At 43.1% G+C, this 20,423-nt stretch overlaps 1 protein-coding gene across 1 annotated transcript in view; it reads left to right on the top strand.

The window, feature by feature from the left end:
- Positions 1 to 20,423, top strand: part of BEND7 (BEN domain containing 7) — a 48,841-nt gene that overhangs the window by 14,692 nt on the left and 13,726 nt on the right. The window contains exons 4-7 of the mRNA XM_084272887.1: positions 5,496 to 5,618; positions 8,688 to 8,953; positions 13,079 to 13,304; positions 19,203 to 19,322. Coding sequence (XP_084129013.1) covers positions 5,496 to 5,618; positions 8,688 to 8,953; positions 13,079 to 13,304; positions 19,203 to 19,322 — 735 coding nt within the window. The remainder of the gene's footprint in view (positions 1 to 5,495; positions 5,619 to 8,687; positions 8,954 to 13,078; positions 13,305 to 19,202; positions 19,323 to 20,423) is intronic.

Genomic DNA, 20,423 nt, shown 5'->3' with positions numbered 1-20,423 from the left:
CAGTGCATTCTGCTACCATCTGTCTTAGCTTTTAAAATGGATTCCTAGTGATAGGACAGAATTACTCAATGCTGTTACAGGCTTAATTTCTATACAGTACTTACTAAAACAGCTTTTGCTATTGTTATTAAATTCATAGCTAATTAAATGTCAACCTCTACCACTCCTCTTTGCAATGAGTAATGTGGCGCTCTTGTGACACCACTTGCGGAGCAGGATTCTACTGACTTTCATAAGGGGGATGGTATCAGCCTTCTAACTGGCTGCTGAACTTCAGGTACAAAATCCCATCACAGCCTTAGGCCTTTATTCCAGTGGGACCATCAGAGAAAAGAGATGATGGAATCTACCCGTGAACAGCACGTACTAGCACATGGTCCGTCTTGTGCTGGCAGAGAATTCTGCCCTAAAGTAGATGGCAGTGTGCCCTTAAAATGCTTTTCTCTTGTTGTTTTAAGTCCCAGAGAATGGAGGTTTTAGTGCCAGATTATCCAAGGTCTTCCTTAACCATCTAAATGCAATTCAGAGGGTTGTTATTTTCTCTCCTGGTATTCAACCCTAAACTTAGAGGGGTTTTTATTTTAAAGGGGTATCTCAGTTCTAAATTCTAGAAGATGAAAAATGGTGAGATTTCATCTGGAAACTTTATCAACACACAGTTGGTTCTGAAGCTATTCCTGCTTCCCAAAGGGGGCATCAGCTGTGTGTCCTTCTCTAAAGGCATACAAGTTCTTCTTGCTTGTAGCAACCTATTGTTGTTCTCAGTACTGTTTTCTGCTGTCCCTGCACTAAAAGAACACACAGTCCGAAGTTTTACCAGATTGACTGTTCCTCTGTAGAGACAAAGATTCACACAGAGGTACCAGGTGACCTGGAGAAAGATTTTGTAGTTAAGTTTATTTTATTTCATAATATATAAAAAAATAGGTTTGTTTTCTTTAAAGATGCAGATCCAGGGCAGAGAGGAAAACACTTGAACAGGAATTAGCATCCAAGTGTAAAACTACCCTCTCAAAACCCTACTGTAACAACCTTCTAAATGTGGAAGGACCCAAAATTCATCGCACATCTCCCTCGTTGCCCTCAGAGTCCCTGGGCACTGGCAGGGACAGTTCTCTGCATGCACAGAAGTGCCCAAGCCTGCACAGCTTAGTTGTCTTGTTCCCAGATCCAGAAAGTAGGTGGAGCAGCACCTCTGTCCCCTCAGGGGCCTGATTCAGCATGTGAGCTAAAACGTGTTGACAGGATTTGGCCCTATATGCAAGAAAATGTCAGCGTCTTAGGTTTTTGTATGAGGAAGAAACGTTCGACTGATTTATGATCTCCTGCAGGTTAGAGTGGTCTGTGAGGCAGTAGAGGGGTTGGGTTGAGTGACCTGTGCTGGACAGGATGGATGCCCAGGCTCCCAGCTCTTGGAAGTCCACCAGCAGGCACCTTCCACCCCTCCCTCTGCCCCTTTCCTGCTGTGAAAGGAATGCAACCTTTAGGTTATTACATAAAGATGGGTGTGGGCCCTCTCCTGTGGCCACCCTTGAAAGGACGGTCTGTGCAGCTCCTTTGATTAGAGGTGTCTGCCTCCAGTGGGGTGTTGTGATCCTGCCAGGCAATTCTGCTGCTTTGGCTCCAGTGCCCAGTCTCTAGGAAAGGAAAACTGATGTGTTTCGGAGCTGTAAGTCAGCTCTGCAACCGCTCCTCATGCAACATGCAGCTCTTCTGGGAGGCGGCTGTTAACACGCCTCATTCCCTTCATCCCATACATTGGGAGCCTGACCATCTAACTCAGTATTGCAAAGGTTATTTGGAGGATGGGCAGAGTCCTTAACGCTCAGTGTAGAAATGTTGAACAGTACATCAAAGGAGACACTAGTGCTTGGTATTTACCATGGTGTTTAAACTTCTCAGAGCAAAACTGTTCAGGTAGGATGTAAACAGAGTACCTGGGGCTGTCAGGCCTTGGCTGTCACTGGGGAGATGCCCAGGCATCCATAACAAGTGATCCGAATCCAGAAACTGTTCCTTCCACTGTGGATAGATACCACATAGGGAGCCAGGACACATGTGGAAGGCTATCTGCATAACTCAGATTTGAATGTAACAGGCATCTAAGTCTATCTAACTAATGTAATTACCTACTCACACAGTAAGGGTGGTGCAAGGAGAAGCTAGAGTGGATGTTTAATAGGTGCTGGTGTAGAAGGCAGTTGTGAGAAAGGTACTGACAAAATAAGACAAAAAAAGGAAAAGCAAAGCCAGCAGCGATGCAGCAGCACAGTTATGTTTTGGTTATGAGGTTGTTTTCAGCTGGTCGCTGCTTCTCCAATGTAACTTTGCTGTAACAGTCTTACACCAGGTGGATTCACTTTCAGTAGATCCAGCTGCAAGAACCACTGTCCTGGGCTCCCTGCTGCTCACACGGGGAAAAGCACCTACTGAATTTGTGTCAAATCCTTCTCTCAATCATACAGACCGGTATCAAATCTGCCCGCTGGCTAGCTTCCAAAAGAGAGGGAGATGGCTCTTTAAAGACTCCTTCATAAAAATAAAAAGTCTGTTCTCCTTTTAAAATTAAAAATTGATTTATAACAAGTTGAAAAGGGTTGCTTTTGTCCTCTAAAAATGATAAAGATAGTGCTTGGAACAATGACTGAGAACACTCTACAAGATGTTTCTTACAACACAGTAACTGATCAGAAGAGGGAGGATAGAAGGAAAATAAAAAACCCTCATGAATATGTATGAAGACAGTAGAACCCTGCTTTGATTTGAAATATTGGTGGTCTCTTTTCCCATTTCCAGTACCTATGGTGGATTTACGTGGGTAATTTCTATCAGTGCTAATGGGGATTATAATGTAAATCCCCCATGCCTCAATGAGAAAATAGACCCTTTGGTTTTCCATCAGGAGCCTGCGTGCCTGCGTGCTTTCATTAGGAACATGTTATATTGCAAGAGGAGAGAGGTACAGGTATTTGCTGATACAATTTGTCCAAGTTTTCACATGCAGTTCACCACAATGTCTTTGTTAAGAAGGAAACAAAAGGCACCAGCCCTGTCTCCCTCTGTAGTCCTTATGATGTTATTTCCAGAGGCCCACAGGAATATTGGATTCTGATCAAGAGAGAGGACGTGCCTTATCCTGAGGAGCTTATTAGTTCAAAACACCTGGGAAAGCACTGGAGGAAGGATGTTCTTACTGTGTATTTGTCTTTTGTTAATAAAACTTTCCTAATTTCCCAGGACTCCCTTTCTGGGGTGCCTGCTTGTCTTCCTGAAAGGTACAGAGTTACCCTGTTGCTATTAAGGTCTTGAACCTCACCTACTTAAAAGTCTAACAGATAGGTTAAGGGTGTCCGTGGAGCCAAGTTGAGGGATTCTAAGTAACCTGCTGCAAAGCAAAAGATAACTTTTTTCTTTTTTTCTTTTCCCCTGTGTCCCTGTAACAATGGGCTAAACACTTCACGGACCATTGAAAAGATAAAATCCCATCTGTGCCCCAAGGAACTTTAAGTCTGAATAGACAGTGTACAAAGGAAGGGTGAGATCAAACTAGGCAGAGTCCTGCTGAGTCAGTAACCTGGTTTTTGTTTTAATTTGAGATTCTCAGCCTGTTTTCCAGATCACTTTTTACCTTTAAGTAAAACCTTGCACAGAAGAAGCAAGTGGAGCTATTGAATTTGTATTTTCTAGATTCACAGAGATTCTTAAACTATTTATCTTAATGCAGCATTAACAGGTTTTGGCCATGGATGATGTTTTAAAATACTAAAATTTGTGATTGCAGTAGTATGGACAATCTGAGTATCTGAGGAAAGGAGGAGAGTGACACCCAGAAGATGTCAGCAGTCTTTAAGTGATGGATCAGTTTAGCTTCAGAAGTAACTCACTTTTGGGAGAATGACCACCAGTTTACTCAAGCTTGATAGATGTTGCTTCAGTGCTTAAGGACTGAATGGAAAGAGATAGAGAACAAGTGCCTGGGAAAGGAGATATGAGGGTGGAAGGACATGGGGGAAGAACTAGGAAAGGGTGGGAGCGATGTTGTGGTGGCCAGATTTCCAGCCATTTCAAATGAGGATTGAAGTCAGGGGATCTGGGTGGGTCTGACATCAGGGAGCTCTGATGAAAGAACTCAAACCAAACCTAGAAGGTTATAAATAAACTGGTTTGGCTTCAGAGGAAAGCAAAAGTAATAATGAAAAATGGGAGGATTTATGAGCGAAGATTAAATGAGTTGCTTCTGTTCACTTTAGCAAGGTAATGATTAAAGGGCACCTGATAACTGTCGGGCTATGGAAGAAAAAGGGAAATACACTCTCTGAAGTCCACCACGTGACACCAAGCGAGATGATTTTTGTTAGATCCATTTGTACCTATCTTCATAAAATGATCATCCCTCCTCTCGCATGCTTTGATGAGCAGTAAAATAGCCATCAATTTAAATGACTGTAAGCACATTTTGAAATGAAGGGGGGGGGGGTTGTGCATCCCATCCGGCCTCAGTTTCAAGCAGATACTGCTAGGTGTTCTGTTGAATCTTGCAGTTTTTATTCACAGCATTAAAGCTGAGGATATGGCTGTTCTAAACTAAAGCACAGGGTACAAAGAAGTAAAGCTTGAAGCCTCTCAGCTGTTCCTGGCTGTCCTAATTCAGGACCTACAGTGCAAAACTCCTGGAAAGCAAGGCAGCAGTAAAAGCACTGCAAAAAGCTGGAGTGAAACATAAATTGAGTTACACACTAGTAAGGATTCCTAGAAAAGAAGAGCCTGGTGAACTACTCTATTTATTTTCAAAGGGGAACTATGGAAAGTCCATCTTGTAGGTCACAGTGCTGGAAAACAAGCTATAGAAAGCAAACCCTAGCAAACAGAACAGCAGGTCTGGAAGCTTTCCTTGCTGGTGATTCTTTTACATCCTGTTATGGTGGATTATTTTTTTTCCCTCTCTGAATAGGGTATTTTATTTTCATTCTCAGTTCTTCACATGGTAAAGAATCATGTGTAATGTTCAAGCAGTTTAAAAATTCTTAGGCCCTCATTTAACGTACAGCATAAACCTTTATTACACAGACTGGCTTCATTCTTTGTAAGACTCTTCCAGGAGATGGGCTTTTTTTTTTTTTTTTTGTCTGTGTGATAAAGTGAGTATGTTTATAATGAGGTTTGGTGCTATTGTTATTCAAGATGAACTAGCCTGACAATAGAGAGCCCCACTGTGAGGAGTGCATTGTATTCATGCTCAGAGCAGTCTTCTCCAGCCCATGTAACATCACATCCCCTACTGTATATAATTGCACATACTACTAATTGGATAAAAGCTAGTGGCCCCTTCCTCTTAAAAGGGACTATGTTGAAAATTACTTGCTTTCTTGCTTTTGGATCTATTTTCACAATCAGGTACATTGATAATAGTTTCAAACACCTGCTGGTAATTGTTGTTTGGGTGTTTTTGTGTGGGTTACATTGTCTCTTCCCCATTCCCTTCCTCTCTCATTCAGGAGAAATCCCAATGGTGAATTCATCAGTTGGACCAAACTGTTGTACATGTAATTGCCAGTCAACCCTGCAGGCTATCCTTCAAGAGCTCAAGACCATGCGAAAATTGATGCAGATCCAAGCAGGTACAATGACGGGTCCCATACGTGCGTGCCCATGACAAGCATCTAGTTACAAATGTCTCTGCTCATTGCAGGGGGGTTGGACTAGTTGTCTTTGAGCATCCTTTCCAACACAAACTCTTCTGTGATTCTATGATCTCCTTTCTAAGAGGACTTACCTAGTAAGAGGGAGTGGAGAGTGTGTGTGTAGACTCAGGAAAGTCTGAACTGTTTCCTGCTTCACAGGCTTCTTGGAGAACTAACTTTCATTTCTCAGATCCTTACCTGTAACATCTTGTAAGAATTTTTAAAGGCTAAATAAAAAAAAAAAGAGGCTAAATTAAAAAAAAAAAAAAAAAAAACAAACTAATGGGGTTAGATAGTCTAGTAATGGGAGCTGAGTGGGTAGGTTGATATGCCATAACCACCCCAGGTTTGTTTTCACAGTGTATTCATTCAGAGGTGCAAAGTGCTACTTACCTACTTCGCCTATTATCTGCTTGCCAGTCCACTAATTTTAGGAGAACAAAAGAACAGAAGGCCACTCAAAGTTCCTATATAACATTCCATTCAAAGATCTTTCAAGTTACAGCTCGGCTGTAGCCTCAACTGGGCTTGCATTGGCTGCATGTTGTTGCCTCCACCCTTCTTCAGACTGGTGAACCAGTTCTTTCTGCTGAGTGAACCCACAACAATCTGTTCACTGGGGAGAAACGTTGAGTCTAGTTTTCTGCTGGGTTAGGAGGTGGAACAGAAAGCAGTGCAGAGCCAGAAGAGCACTAGAACCTGCAAGATAACAGGAGGCTGTGCCAGCTAGGTGTTAGGTAGGTTATCATAGGCTGCTGTGAAGCTGCATCCTTGATGCTTCCTAAAATTTAGTATTAATACTAATGAGGAGTTGGAGACACTGGAGATCTTGTCAGTTGAGTTGCCTGAGCATTGTGAGCGACGAGGAGTGGAGCCATGGAGGTTTTTCTCAGTGAAGCTGGATAAGACCTCTGTAAGAAAAGGGAGTGTTGAGTAATTAACTGAGATATGGGTGGAGTGAAGGGCTGACTGAACTCCTCATCTCTGTGGCGTATAATGCTTGAGTGAGCAACGGGAAGGATCAGACATGTTTTGTAATCTCAGTTGATACACACAAAAATGCTTCTAGAATAGTCATTGATTGACAAAGAAGCACACAAAGGCACAGTTTTAAAATTTTTACTGGGACAGGGAATTCTATACACAGTTGCACCAATTTCATTGAAATTACATGCATGATTAAAAATTGTGTGTGGGTGAGAGGTACAGAGCTGGGGTTTATGCCAGAAGAGCTGGCGCCTCAATAGCAGAAACATGTCTTATTTATCATGTATGTACAGTATAAGTACCTTGTTAATTAATGATGAAAAGGCCTGGGAATAGCTCGTATTTTCTGGTAGGCATGAAATGACAGTTTTGCAGAGAAAACAAAATTATTTAGCATTTTTGTTGCTAAAAAAATACAACACTAAAATGCAAACATGTAAGTGAAAGTGTAATAACTTATTTTAGTATTCAAACACCCTTCTGTCTAAATGATAAACTACAAATTACAGTCTTGTAAATCCTTGCCAGAAATGAAATACCCAAGAAATCTTTTAATAAACAGTATTCCAAGGTTTGTTTTTTTCATCAAGCTTTGTAGATGAGGACTATCTGTAGTTCCCTCGTAGCTCAAAAGAGTTTGATTGGTGTATGTACCCCTTTTGGATTTTTTTGTTTTCATAGAATCACAGGCTGGGTTGGGTTGGGAGGGACCTCAAATCCCAGCTAGCTCCAACCCTCTCCTGTGGGCAGGCACACCTTCCACTCACCCAGGCTGCCCAAAGTCCCATCCAACCTGGCCTTGAACCCTGGCAGAGATCCAGGGGCAGCCACAGCTTCTCTGGCCAGCCTGTGGCAGGGCCTCACCACCCTCACAGAGGATTTCTTCCTGATATCTAATCTAAATCTGCCCTCTTTTAATTTAAACCCATTCCCCCTTGTCCTGTCCCTTCCTGCCCTGGTAACCAGCTCCTCTCCAGCTTTCCTGTAGCCCCTTTAGGTACTGGAAGGGGCTCTAAGGTCTCCCCAGAACCTTCTCTTCTCCAGGCTGAAGAAGCCCAGCTCTCTCAGCCTGTCTTCAAAGGAGAGGTGCTCCAGCCCTCTATCATCTTTGTGGCTTTGCTCCAAGAGCTCCATGTCTTTCCTGTCCTGAGGGTCCCAGAGCTGGACACAGCACTGCAGGTGGGGTCTCACCTGAGCAGAGCAGAGCAGGGGCCAGAATCCCCTCCCTTGACCCCTCAGCATGATTCCCTCATGCTGTTTACTGGGATCTTACTGGTTGATTCAGACATGTAATTGTACATGCATTGCATTCTGCTGAAGGATTCACATAGATACAGGTTCAGGATTGGCACCCTAGTTTATAGAAATTATCGTGGGTACTGGAAAAAGCAATTTATTGGTAAATATAAAATAGATTTCAGAGGTTACACATGAACTGTCAGGTTCTGTGTATGAGCAAAACAAACTGATGCAACTTTGGATTACTTTTTTCCCCCAGAAATTAAACTACCGAATAGTGTTTTCACTCATTCTTCATATAATGGTACTTGAAATGTTCTTGCTGAGCTAATTAACTTGGTGACTACATTCATAAAAATAACTGTAATTGCATTAGCACTTGTATTATCTTACTTTATCAGGAAAAGGTGCTCAAAGACAATGAGATTCTCAGTCATTCAAGAGGGTATACAAATTAATCATTGCTTAATTCCCTCCTGTTACCAACCATCCACTGGTCACTAGAAAAGAGAGCCAGGTAGTCCTAATTTTCCTAAAACATTACTCATCAGTCTGTCTTGAAAGTCCTTATTGTGGAGCTCAGTGTCATTATCCCCATTGCACAGATTGGAACATGATGCAAAGGTGATAATATGTAACTTTCACATGCACAAATAGCCCTGAAAACCCTACCACCTACCCAGAAGATGAGTTCAGTATGTTGGTGGCATAATGGTGCATCTGTGTGGTCGTACATGTGCTTTTTGTGATAAATTTAATTCCTTCCTTTCTTTCATTCAGTTGGGACTCAAAACAGACAGCAGCCTCCCGTTCCTCTGATTTGCACCCAGAAATCCACGATATCAAGAAAGAGAAATAAAAAGAAAAAAATGCCCCTCAAAACTATGGAACCAGTTACCATGAATAAGAAACCCAACGCTGCAGAGAATGAAAAGAAGCTACCTGCACACTCAGAACGATCCAGTCTGCCAGAGCTTGAATCCCCCCTAAAACCAGAAACCCCTGTTTCAGGATTTGGAATTATCCTTGAATCGGCTTCATCAGACGTAAGTTAATATTTTAATAGGCAGGATCACAGGATGTTAAAGCTCTCGTTCATTCAGGAGAAACTGTGCTCCAAGTCTGGTTGATCTGTGTTCCTGCTTTTTGTTAGAATAAACAAACAAACCTTGGGTTGCATTGGATGGGGATGGTAGGGGTAGACATGGGGAGTGCTGATTACAAAGTTTGGGGGTTTTTTTCTTTTAACTGTCATGAATGTGTAGTTCTCCCTTGAGTTCCCCTCTGCCTGTTGTTTGAGCTCGCGGTGGAAACTTGTTCTTCATCTTTCCTGTTGCCAAGAGTTACTGTGAGATCAGGAACTGTGAAAAGTTCTGCATGTAGAAACCATTCTCAACCCTGTCACTTGCTGGTGAGCGCACGTAGTCCACACGCATGCCCTTACCCTGCCAAGATGTGTTTGTGTGCTGTGCTTCATGCCTGGCTGGTCCCACCGGCTTCAGGGGACTCCTCACCTCTGTAAAGTTCATACCTCAGTCAGCTGAATCGGGTCATTTGATCTCCATCTCTGTGGTTGCTGGATGAGGGCCTTGATACTGTTGATGATGTCAGTGTGACTGAAGGGGCCAAAATTGGCCTCTTTCAAAATGTGTACTGGCCACACGTAAAACCACAGTAAGCATATTGACTTGATTCATGAGACATGTACACACTGATAGAAATTTCATGTATCTGGTGGCTGATTGGCTTTGTTTAATGACCAAATAGATGTCATCTGAACCGGTTCACTGATGAGTAAACTGATCATTAATTTCTCTTAATATATTTTTAATTTTGAGCAGGCAGTTTCCAATTTCCTAAGTACTCTGAGCTAGAAAAAACATAATTAAATTCAGTATCAATAAGCGTAAATGAAAACAATGCAGCAGATAATGTTCTACCTTTCTGGAAGTGGGAGCTAATAATAAAAAAGAGCAGTCATGATAATTCAGTTATATAGATGCAAGCCACACCACTAATTAGATTGCAGTTTCATGCCATAGAGTCAGTGTAGTGATACAGAGTAACCATCTCGATGCTTTTTGAGAGGTTTTCCTTTTGTAGTATTATTCTTAATAATGTTTGAGGGAATTGTTTGGGGAGGGACTGGTAATTTAGCTCCAGTATGCAATTTGTGCTTATAATTTTTCTTTGCTCATGGCACTCTTTTCAGCTTGAAACATGGTTTTTGCAAACAGTTTTGTACTTGCGATGGAATTTAATTTGGCTTTATGAATGTGTTCCATCGCTGGGCACAATTCTTTGTAGGTGCCAATTTGACCTCAGAAAATAAAAAAAAAGAGAAGATGTGTGGCTGAGAAATGAGGTTCTCATCTGCCCTGCCATGGCTTGGCCCCTGCTTGCCACAGTGGTTGGTTAACTAATTTTACACAGCCAGAACCTGGAGACAAACAAGTTGATTTTGTTTTGTCTTTGGAAAGGAAACAGTTGAGTTCTGAAAATAGATATATTTAACAACGAAATAAAATGTGACCTTAAATATTTTGAGAAGGCTACAGAAAGTCACTTGCTTCAGAACAAATGGTGGCATTATCTGTTTCTGTTTATTCATAAGCATCTCTGCTGTGCTCACAACCAGCATATCTGAGTGCCTGAAATAAGGCATTTGAGCCAGGACCATAAATGAATATTCCCTTGAGAATATTGCATGGGGTTTCTATAGCGTGTGCTATGTTGTTTTAACAACATTTATTGAACTCTTAAGAAAAACCTCATTTTAATATGTATAAAATGGAGGTTACTGAAACCAGTGCAATTAGTTCAGATTTGCTGAGATGAGATAGCTGCCACTTACGGAGACGGTAAAAGTTTTTGTGTGACCAACTCCTAAACCAGCCTGTGAATCAGAGAACCTGTTTTTCAAATGTAACTATCTGTTACTCTTAGTTAAGCTTTCTCATGTTTGTTTTACTGTTATAAAACTTCATTTATAATCTAATAATTTCTAATCTGTCGCACAACCTAGTAAAACGTCTAGGAGTAAATCAAATAAGCTGCCTGTTAATTTTAGCCCAGCAAAAGGCTTTGGCATTCAGGTTTTAGTTACTTTATTGTACACAGATAGTTTACCTAACAGTTCCTTATGCCATGATCATTATCTGCTAAAAAATGATTTTCCTTTTGAGAAACCGCATTCAAAGCGGTCATGAAGTTCAATTAGGTACTGATTGTCTTTGATTGAAGTATAGTTTGCTACTAAAGGAAAGCAGGAATAAATCAGCAAATTATTTCACTGGTGTATAAATTGATTCCTATAATAAGAATAAAATAGTCAAAACTAAAAATACTGACTCCTCCACACTGGTGCACTGGTAAGGTTTGAAATGTATTTTACAGCTGTATTAGCGAAGACGATTTGTGTGCCCTAGGCAGCTTGTATCATCGAGGTCAACTTACATTGCTATCATAAGACCCAAGACCCAGGTAACAGAATAGGACATAGATGCCTTCATCACCATGACAACTGCTTTTTGATTAACGTGAAGTAGAATTTTTCCCAAGTTGTAAACCTGGCCCATGTTTATCTACCGTTGACAATCTTTTCTGGCACCAGAAAGTTTGGAAGTAACAGGATAAAATCCCACCTACATCAGAAGATTGTCGAATGTCAGATAGAGTCACTGATTCCTTTTTTGGATCCAGCCATTTGAAAATTCTCAAGGTACACAACAACTTTTCACCCAGAAAAAGCTGAGAAACTTATGTACCTTTTATATATATTTTTTTTTAATTAACTATCTGCATATTTTAAGGTTCTTCATCCTGGCTTCCCAAAGCATTGTAATCTTGAGTTGTAACACACAGTGCACATGCATATCCAATGATAGTGTGTGCTTTGAAAATATTCTGCTTGATGTAACTCTCTTGATACTCATCTTTTAAAATCCCTGGGAGAAGACTTACACAGCCATATCCTTCTGAGATTGGCAGCCCTTTCTTCTGTCTAGACTCAAGACATTTGCAGCTGATTTGATGGGAGGTGGCATTTGCTCTTGCTCTGTAAACATCTTTGAAAGCGTACCATCGCTGGTGGATATATTTTCATGTAGGGGAAGAAAATAAAGCAATTTATTAGGAGCAAGGCTGTAATGGTAGCTTATTTTCTCACACCATGACTGCTGATTTCCCTCCACCCTTGCCAACTTCCATATAGTATCTTAAAAATTTTACTTTATTCATGATGTACCTTCATTCTAGATACATACTTACTCCATACAGACGTGTTGTTTAAACGCTGGGTGGTAGTCAAGAAGAAAATACTGTAAACATTTTTATGTCATTTCTGATATGTACAGACAGGGGCAGCAAAAAGACTCTTTGTAAGGGGACTTTCTTGAAGGCCTTTGTCTGCTTTGACCCACAGTGTGCTTGAGACAAGGCTCTTGTGAAATTCAGGATGATTTTGTTTCCTGTTCTTCCCTTCCATCTGACTCTCTAGCAGTCAGATAAATCCCCATGATTTACCACTGAGTCTTTTTGTGCTGAAATAAGCTGTTTATCTAAGATCATCCTCTTCTATGGATGCGTTTGGGGTATGTGAAAAGGAGGGAGAAATGGATGATCAGCAAGTGCTGGCTCCAAGGGCAACCTCAAACTCATCATCTGCTTCTACTCATATGGACTGTATCTGCTCTGGAAGCTCTCTTGGGTATCCACATGGAATGGGCTGGCAGCCCTATGTTTGTGCTTCTTGGAAATGCCTGGCTGGCCCCATTCCCATCATTTGGCAGTGAAACAAGCCCATAAGACAGTTAGATAAATGTCCAGAAAGCATCACATAGGAGTATTGCTCTGGGGTGATCCTCTGGTTTGTGGTTATTATCCAACACTGACAGGGATCTCTTTTTGTTAGCGGTGCACCTACAAATCATGTTAGTAATTGTTAATTATTACCGTGGCGAGACGTGAGGCTGATTAGTTGATTTGCCTTTTCAGGTGCTTATTCACTGGTGGGGTTTGATTTCAATGAAGTGGTCTGCTGTGGGACTGAGTAGCTGGGAAAAGGCTGGTGGTTTGATTAAGTGATTGTAAAGTCTCACCAGATGCATGACTGAAGTAAAGTGATGTCTCTGAATGCTCCTTTAATTAAAACATTTGTATTCTTTTGGTAGCCAGAAGTGCAACTTGCAGAAGGCTTTGATGTCTTCATGCCGAAATCTCAGCTGGACTCTATATTATCAAACTATACTCGCTCAGGAAGTCTGCTCTTTAGAAAACTGGTCTGTGCATTTTTTGATGACAAGACTTTGGCTAACTCTTTACCAAACGGGAAAAGGAAAAGAGGGCTCCATGACAACCGGAAAGGACTAGATCAAAATATTGTGGGTGCAATAAAAGGTATGTTTTGGCTTTCTTTCCTGTGTAATTAGAGCATATTCTCACTGAAGGAAGAGTGTAAGGGGATTAGAATTTCTGACGTGTGTCAGAGCTATTAAAATATGCAGCCTTACTTTTATTCCCTTTCATTCACTTGTTAAAAATAGCTTCCACGGGGACAGCTTGTGTTAATTTTGAGCCACTGATCCTGGCTCTGAAGTCAGGCTCTAAGGTTAGAATCTCAGTGTTCAGATAAGATAATTATTTTTTTTTCCAGATATCAGAGATGCAAAGAGATCTTGAAAACATAATGACAGCGTAACTGATCCTCTTCAGTCACAACTCTGGGGCTTGCACTGTATCTGACTCTGCTCTGTAAATAGTGGAGTAGTCGGTGGCTTGACTGGGGAGAGATGGAGGAAGATAATACTGGGACTGAGACGAGTTTGATACTCACAGGAACTGTGGTGGTCCTTCATCAGTGGGAGCAAATTTCTTAGTAGCTGTGAGGATCCTGTGCTAGGTGGTTTTTCTTAGCAATTGCTGCTTTCTAGCTTCCAGAAGAACACATGTACCTTCAAACTCTGTGATCCCAAGATACAAAGAGCCAGTATTAGGTCAGAGATTCTGAACTGGATTCTATTATTTGGAAGTCCAGTATAGTCTGGAAAGTACCCAAGTTAATGAAAGACAGGCTGTGTTGCAAAGTAGAGCTCATTTTAGAGATCTGGGGCTCATGCTGACTGATTGCTAACTAAGGAGACATAAAGCAGTGGGAAGAGTGTAAGTCTACAGGCAGCAAAAGGAGTCGGGGGAACCTTTTGCGACCACCTCTGTGTTCGTTTTTGGCCCCCTCTCCTCATGCAACAGAGGCATTGACGTACTGGCTTGAGTCCTGTGGAGGCTGCCAAGACTTAGGATCCTGAAGCAGGTGAAGTATGTATGTGAGGTGACATATGAGGAGAGGCTGAGAGAACTGGAGAAAAGGAAATTCAGGAGAAACCTTATTGCTGTCCACAGCTACCTAGTGGGATGGTGTAGAGAAGATGGAGTCAGATTCTTCTCAGAGGCGTAAGAGGCATCAGACACGTGGATAATTTCAATGTGATGTAAGGAAAAGCCTTTTCAACCTAAAGGTGGTTGAACAGTGGAATAGGAGCTCAGAGGGTCTGCGGGATCTTCATCCCTGGAAGTATTCAAAACTTGACTGGTTGCATGCAGTCCAGAGCGTTGTGATGTAGCTGGCCATGCTTTGAGCAGCAGTCTGGACACAGAGACCTCCAGAGGACCCTTTCAGCCCATGCAGTTCTGCAGTAAAGTATATGGTGTGGCCATGTCATAGTCCTAATACATCTACAGAGTTTCTGGCAGACTGTTTTACAGTTACACATATAATTAGGTTTCAGTCACAAACACTTCTTCTACCTTCTTTTCTTGAGCTCAGTAATCTGCAGAAATTCAAAGTTGAATTCACTCTATCTGTATCTCGTTCTTTCTTAAAAGCTGTAATAAATAAGTTAAATGGAAGAAAAAAGGAGCTCAAAATTACTTTTTAAAGAAAACCAAACTCTAATTTGAGCAGCACTGTGATAAAAGAAATGTTTTTCAGGAGATGCAGCTCACTATCAAAATAGCAGTCGTTGCCCACTGCAGGGAGCTGTGCTTCTCAGAAGCCATTATCGTGTTACTGTAGCAGATCCCAAGGCTTGGTATAACCTCTTCCCTTGAGCCCAGGGGAAAGAAGGGGGTGGGTTGTAATTCCAACAGGTAAATTGCATCTGTGATCACAGATTCACAGAATCGTAGGGGTTGGAAGGGACCTCGAGAAACCTTCGGGTCCAACCCCCCTGCCAAAGCAGCTCCCTAGGACAGGTCGCACAGGGAGGCGTCCAGATGGATCTTAAATATCTCCAGAGATGGAGACTCCACACCCCCTGGGCAGCCTGTCCCAGGGCTCTGTCACCCTCACTGTGTTAAAGTTCTTCCCCGTGTTGGTGTGGAACTTCCTGTGCTCCAACTTGAGGTCATTGCCCCTTGTCCTGTCCCCACAGACCACTGAGAAGAGGCTGGCCATTTCCCTCTGTCTCTCACACTTCAAATATTTATAAACATTAATCAGATCCTCCTGATGGTACCACTAGGTATGGCTGTAATAACAGTGATCTTCATTGGCATTGACAGTATTGCCCAAATGCAGGTGCCTGATCCCTGACAGGGGAACCCATCCCTAAAAGCTGTGATGGGGTAAGATCCCAAGGGCTGACATCCTGCAGATCTTCACTCAGCCTGGCCCCAATAGCACCCTTCTTCCCTGCAAAGTGCTGGGTTATCAGGCACTGTGGTTTCATTATTCCAAGAAATAACTGACCCAGTATGAAACCTCCAGAAGGAACAATGTGATGTTGTTTGTGTTATTATCATTAGGACGTTGCTCCACCACGTGCTCAGACAGCCTTTAGTGGCACTTCTAGTTCTTTTCCATGACAGAGATACAGAACTGGAGAAAAGGCTACATTCATGACAGAAACAAGCAGAAACCTTAAAAGAGAGACTGTTCACTTGAAAATCATTCTTTCTGTCTGAACACATTCTAACTGCTGCCCTTACAAGTCATTCAATGCTTCTGCAACAGGATGGTTAGCCAAAGAGAACCTCTGTCTGTCCACTTTGGGTATTCAGTGGCAGTTCTTGAATCAGTTGCAGTGTTTCTCCTGGGCAGCTGGTTTCCCCTGTGGGTTGTGTCAATCTCAGGACTGGGGGTAGAAAACAGGTCAGCAGTGGTTATTTTTCCTTTTTGTCTTTGACTAGAAATCCAGTCAGTGAAGCCCTTCCCTACAGAAGTCAATGAGCTGCATTTGGATGTATGTGAGGTGTGTCCTTCAAGGATCTGCACTGGGACAAAATCTATTCCCTATCTTGTTCAGTGATACAGACAGCAGATTCTAGTGCACCCACACCACTTTGTGGATGACACCAAGCTGAGTGATGCAGTTGATTTGCTAGAAGGATGGGATACCAGCCAGAGAGACCTTGACAGGCTGGAGGCATGGTCCCATGGGAACTCCATGAAGTTCAGCAAGGCCAAGTGCAAGGTCCTGCACGTGGGTTGGAGCAACCCTTGGTATCAGTGCAGACTGGGGGATGAAGGGATTAAGAGCAGCCTTGCAGGGAAGAACTTGAGGGTACTGGTGGGTGAAAAGCTGGACATGACCTGTCAATATGTACTCCCAAGCCCAGAAAGCACCCTGTATCTTAAGCTGCATCACCAGCAGTGTGACCAACAGGTTGAGGGAAGGGATTCTGTCCCTCTGCTCTCATGTGACCCTACCAGTACTGTGTCCAGCTTGTCCCCAGGACAAGAAAAACATGAAGCTGTTGGAGTGAGTCCAGAGGAGGCCACAAAGATGGTCAAAGGGCTGGAGCACCTCTGCTGTGAAGACAGGTTGAGAGTATTGGGCTTGTTCAGCTTGGAGAAGGGAAAGTTGTGGAGAGACCTTATTAGCAGCCTTCCAGTACCTGCAGTGACTTGGAAGAACAAGGGAGAAAGAGTTTTTACCAGGGCCTGTAGTGATAGGACAAAGGGCAATGGTTTTAAACTGAAAGAGGGTAGATTCAGGTTGGACATAAGGAAGACTTTATTTAGTGAGGATGGTGGGACATTGTCACAGGTTGCCCAGGTTGGATGGGGCTTTGTGCAGCCTGGTGTAGTGCAACATGTCCCTACCCATGGCAGGGAGGTGGACTAGATGATCTTCAAAAATCCCTTCCAACCATTCTGTGATGTGGGGTGTGTTAGCACCATACAGCTCTGGTGGACTAGAAGAGGGAAGTCCCACTTCTCCTGCCTCCTTCCTATTGCATTCCCATTCTTTTTAGCGTGTGTTGGTGTGTTTCCCTAACCACACATTGAGCAATCAAAGCTATTTTGACTTTCATCCAAAGGAAGGACAAGCAAGTTAGAGAAGAGGAGCAAATAGATTTATTGGCTCTCCAGGGCTGCCAGAATCTGCAGGCAGCAGCAGGCATTAGTCATAATTCCCACAGTAGGCACCCGTGGTGGGTGGCCTGGTGTCACAGGTTGTGCCCAGGCCCTGATCAGATTAGATGTTAGGAAGAAAATCCTTCACTAAAAGAGTTGTTGGGAGGTGGAACAGGCTGCCCAGGGAGGGGGTTGAGTCACCATCCCTGGGTGTGTTTAACAGATGGGTAGATGAGGTACTTAGAGGTATGGTTTAGCATGGGACAGGAATGGTTGGACTCAATGATCTCAAAGGTCTTTTCCAACCTTGGGGTTCTGTGATTCTGTGGTGGTTTTGGCAGGTTAGGTTGATTATTGGACTTGATGATCTGAAAGGTCCCTTCCAACTAAGACAATTCTCTGATTCTGTGATTGAAGTAAGCAGGAGTCTTAAGTCATTTCTGGGGTTCCCATTGTGCCAGGTACTGTAGGGTTTCAGAAGGGAAAGGTGATTGCTGCCTTCAGAGCCTGGACTTGTTGCAGACCAGACACTGGCAGTGTGGTGAGCTGCACTGACTTCTCTGGGAAGCCCTTGGAGTCAGCCTGACATCCTTGCTGGTCAGACTACAGAGCAAGGTGTTGCAAACACTGTTCCTGCAATGGTGGTGTGAAGTTGTTAACTCAGAGAGAGTTTGGAGAGTGTGATTACCCTCAGTCCCTATGTACTTCCCAGCTAGTGCCGTTTCAAAAGCTTCTGTTAAGAACAGTGAATTTGGTCCTTTTTTTTACCATTCATGTGACATTTATTCTCAAGGATTCCAAATTCCTTTTATTTTCTCTCTTCTCTTCTCTTCTCTTCTCTTCTCTTCTCTTCTCTTCTCTTCTCTTCTCTTCTCTTCTCTTCTCTTCTCTTCTCTTCTCTTCTCTTCTCTTCTCTTCTCTTCTCTTCTCTTCTCTTCTCTTCTCTTCTCTTCTCTTCTCTTCTCTTCTCTTCTCTTCTCTTCTCTTCTCTTCTCTTCTCTTCTCTTCTCTTCTCTTCTCTTTTTTTCCCTTCCCTTCCCTTCCCTTCCCTTCCCTTCCCTTCCCTTCCCTTCCCTTCCCTTCCCTTCCCTTCCCTTCCCTTCCCTTCCCTTCCCTTCCCTTCCCTTCCCTTCCCTTCCCTTCCCTTCCCTTCCCTTCCCTTCCCTTCCCCTTCCCCTTCCCCTTCCCCTTCCCCTTCCCCTTCCCCTTCCCCTTCCCCTTCCCCTTCCCCTTCCCCTTCCCCTTCCCCTTCCCCTTCCCCTTCCCCTTCCCCTTCCCCTTCCCCTTCCCCTTCCCTTTCCCTTCCCTTCTTTTCCCTCTCTCTCTCTCTCTCTCTCTCTCTTTCTCTGTCTTGTCTGTCAGTCTTTCTCTCTGTCTTTCTGTCTGTCTGTCTTTCCTCTCATGATTGGACACTGGGCTCTGAGACCTCTGAAGTGATAATCTCTTTCCTACTCCTGCTCCCGTTAATGTTTTGCAAACCTCTCAGGCATGTGGGGAGAATCAATGGCATCAGTTCCAGCCTGTTCATAGTTTTGTATTTTTGGTATAACGTTGCTAGACTTGATGTAAATACAGAAATAAAGATAATGTTGGCCCCCTATGTGCCCTGTTTACACCTATAAACCTGGTCCTGCAGGATGGTTCTGTAAGGGTTTTGTGTGAAATCCCTGAATGGAAGATGTCAGGTGTAGGCAGTTTCTCCAGGATAAGCTGTTACAAGTAGTAACTGTGGCAGTGGTGATATTTATACATGCACATGACTTCTGGGTGATAAATCTGTGAAGTGCTGAGTTGGATGCTGCTCTCACAATCCTAGATTTGACCACTGAAATGCTTTTTGGTACGTGGATCATTTGATCTGTTTTGTTTATAATCCCCTCTAGCCTCCTTTTCTCCATTCTGCTGGCAGCTTTCAAAACGATGGTGTCTTTCTATTTCAGTCTTTACAGAAAAATACTGCACTGCTAACCATGTGGATAAACTCCCTGGTCCTAGGGACTGGGTCCAGATTCTTCAGGATCAAATTAAACTGGCAAGGCGACGATTAAAAAGAGGCTCAGGTATGTACAAAAATACAAGGAAGAGCATGTGAGTGTGAGATTAAAGTCTTGGAGCCTTTGTAGCCACAGAAATGTTCTTCTTGCTGACTGCAAAGTTGTACATGTTCACTCCATGAAAATTAGACCTCTGAGGTTTCAGTGGGTTTCTGCACAAAGCACAGTGGTTTCCTTTTGTTTGGTATGGTAGCAAGTTTAGGGGCTGTCCGTGCAGCCAAGTTAAGTTGGAGTGTTTCTCAGATGTTGTCTCTACCCCTTTCCATTAGCACCCAAACTCTTCTCCCCGGTGTTTAGTGAAATCTGACTCCTAAACTAGCTGATCCAGGCAGGGTTGCAGGTAGAAGGGTTTTTTTTTTAATTCTGTTATTTGATCTGACAGGCCACTCACTGTACTGCTAAGACATTACCCAAATGACCTTTCCCTCTAAACTATTTGTGTCTGGAAGGTGAGTTTTCTCACATTCCTTGTGAAAAAATCAGCATCACTGTAGGGAAAAAAAATCTAAAAAATACCCCTACCCACCGTGGTTGTGCCAGCAAGGTCCTGCAGTACCTGGGAGGGAGCTTTGCCAGCCATATCAGGTAACAAAGGTAGGGTTTTGCAGCAGAGCTGCTCACCTGGGGCTGGGACAGCCTGTGGTGAAGGCTCAGAGCTAGGCTTACACCCTGACAGCACGCAGCTGGTGAGCTCTCAGCTCCAGCGATGGATGTGCAGCCCTGAAATCCCCAGTAGAATTCGTGGGGAAGCAATATCGCTGATGAAGAGATGTGTAATTACTTTATAAACCTTAACTAGTCTGCTTCCTTCCCAACTTCATGCCTCCTATCCTACAAGGGGCTTTCTTCATGTAATGCTTCCATTACTTTTCCTCACCCTAGTGCTTTCTTAAGGCTCTCTGGTGATTAAATTTCTTACCCATCTGAGCACCTGACACCATTGTCTGAGGCACGTCACTTGTGCCAACGTCCTTAAACACAGTCCTTTGCTGTTACCATCATTATCTCTCTACCTTTTCTCCTTTTCCCTTCTGCCCATCACCACAATTAAGTGTCTGCTGCATCCATGGGGTGATGGGATGGGAAACCTGATGGCTCTGTAGGGAA

The sequence above is a fragment of the Gallinula chloropus genome (assembly GCF_964237585.1).
Source record: "Gallinula chloropus genome assembly, chromosome: 1".
Lineage (NCBI taxonomy): Eukaryota > Metazoa > Chordata > Aves > Gruiformes > Rallidae > Gallinula > Gallinula chloropus.
The sequence above is the reverse complement of the archived record's forward strand: the minus strand, read 5'-3'. Positions and strand labels throughout refer to the sequence as shown.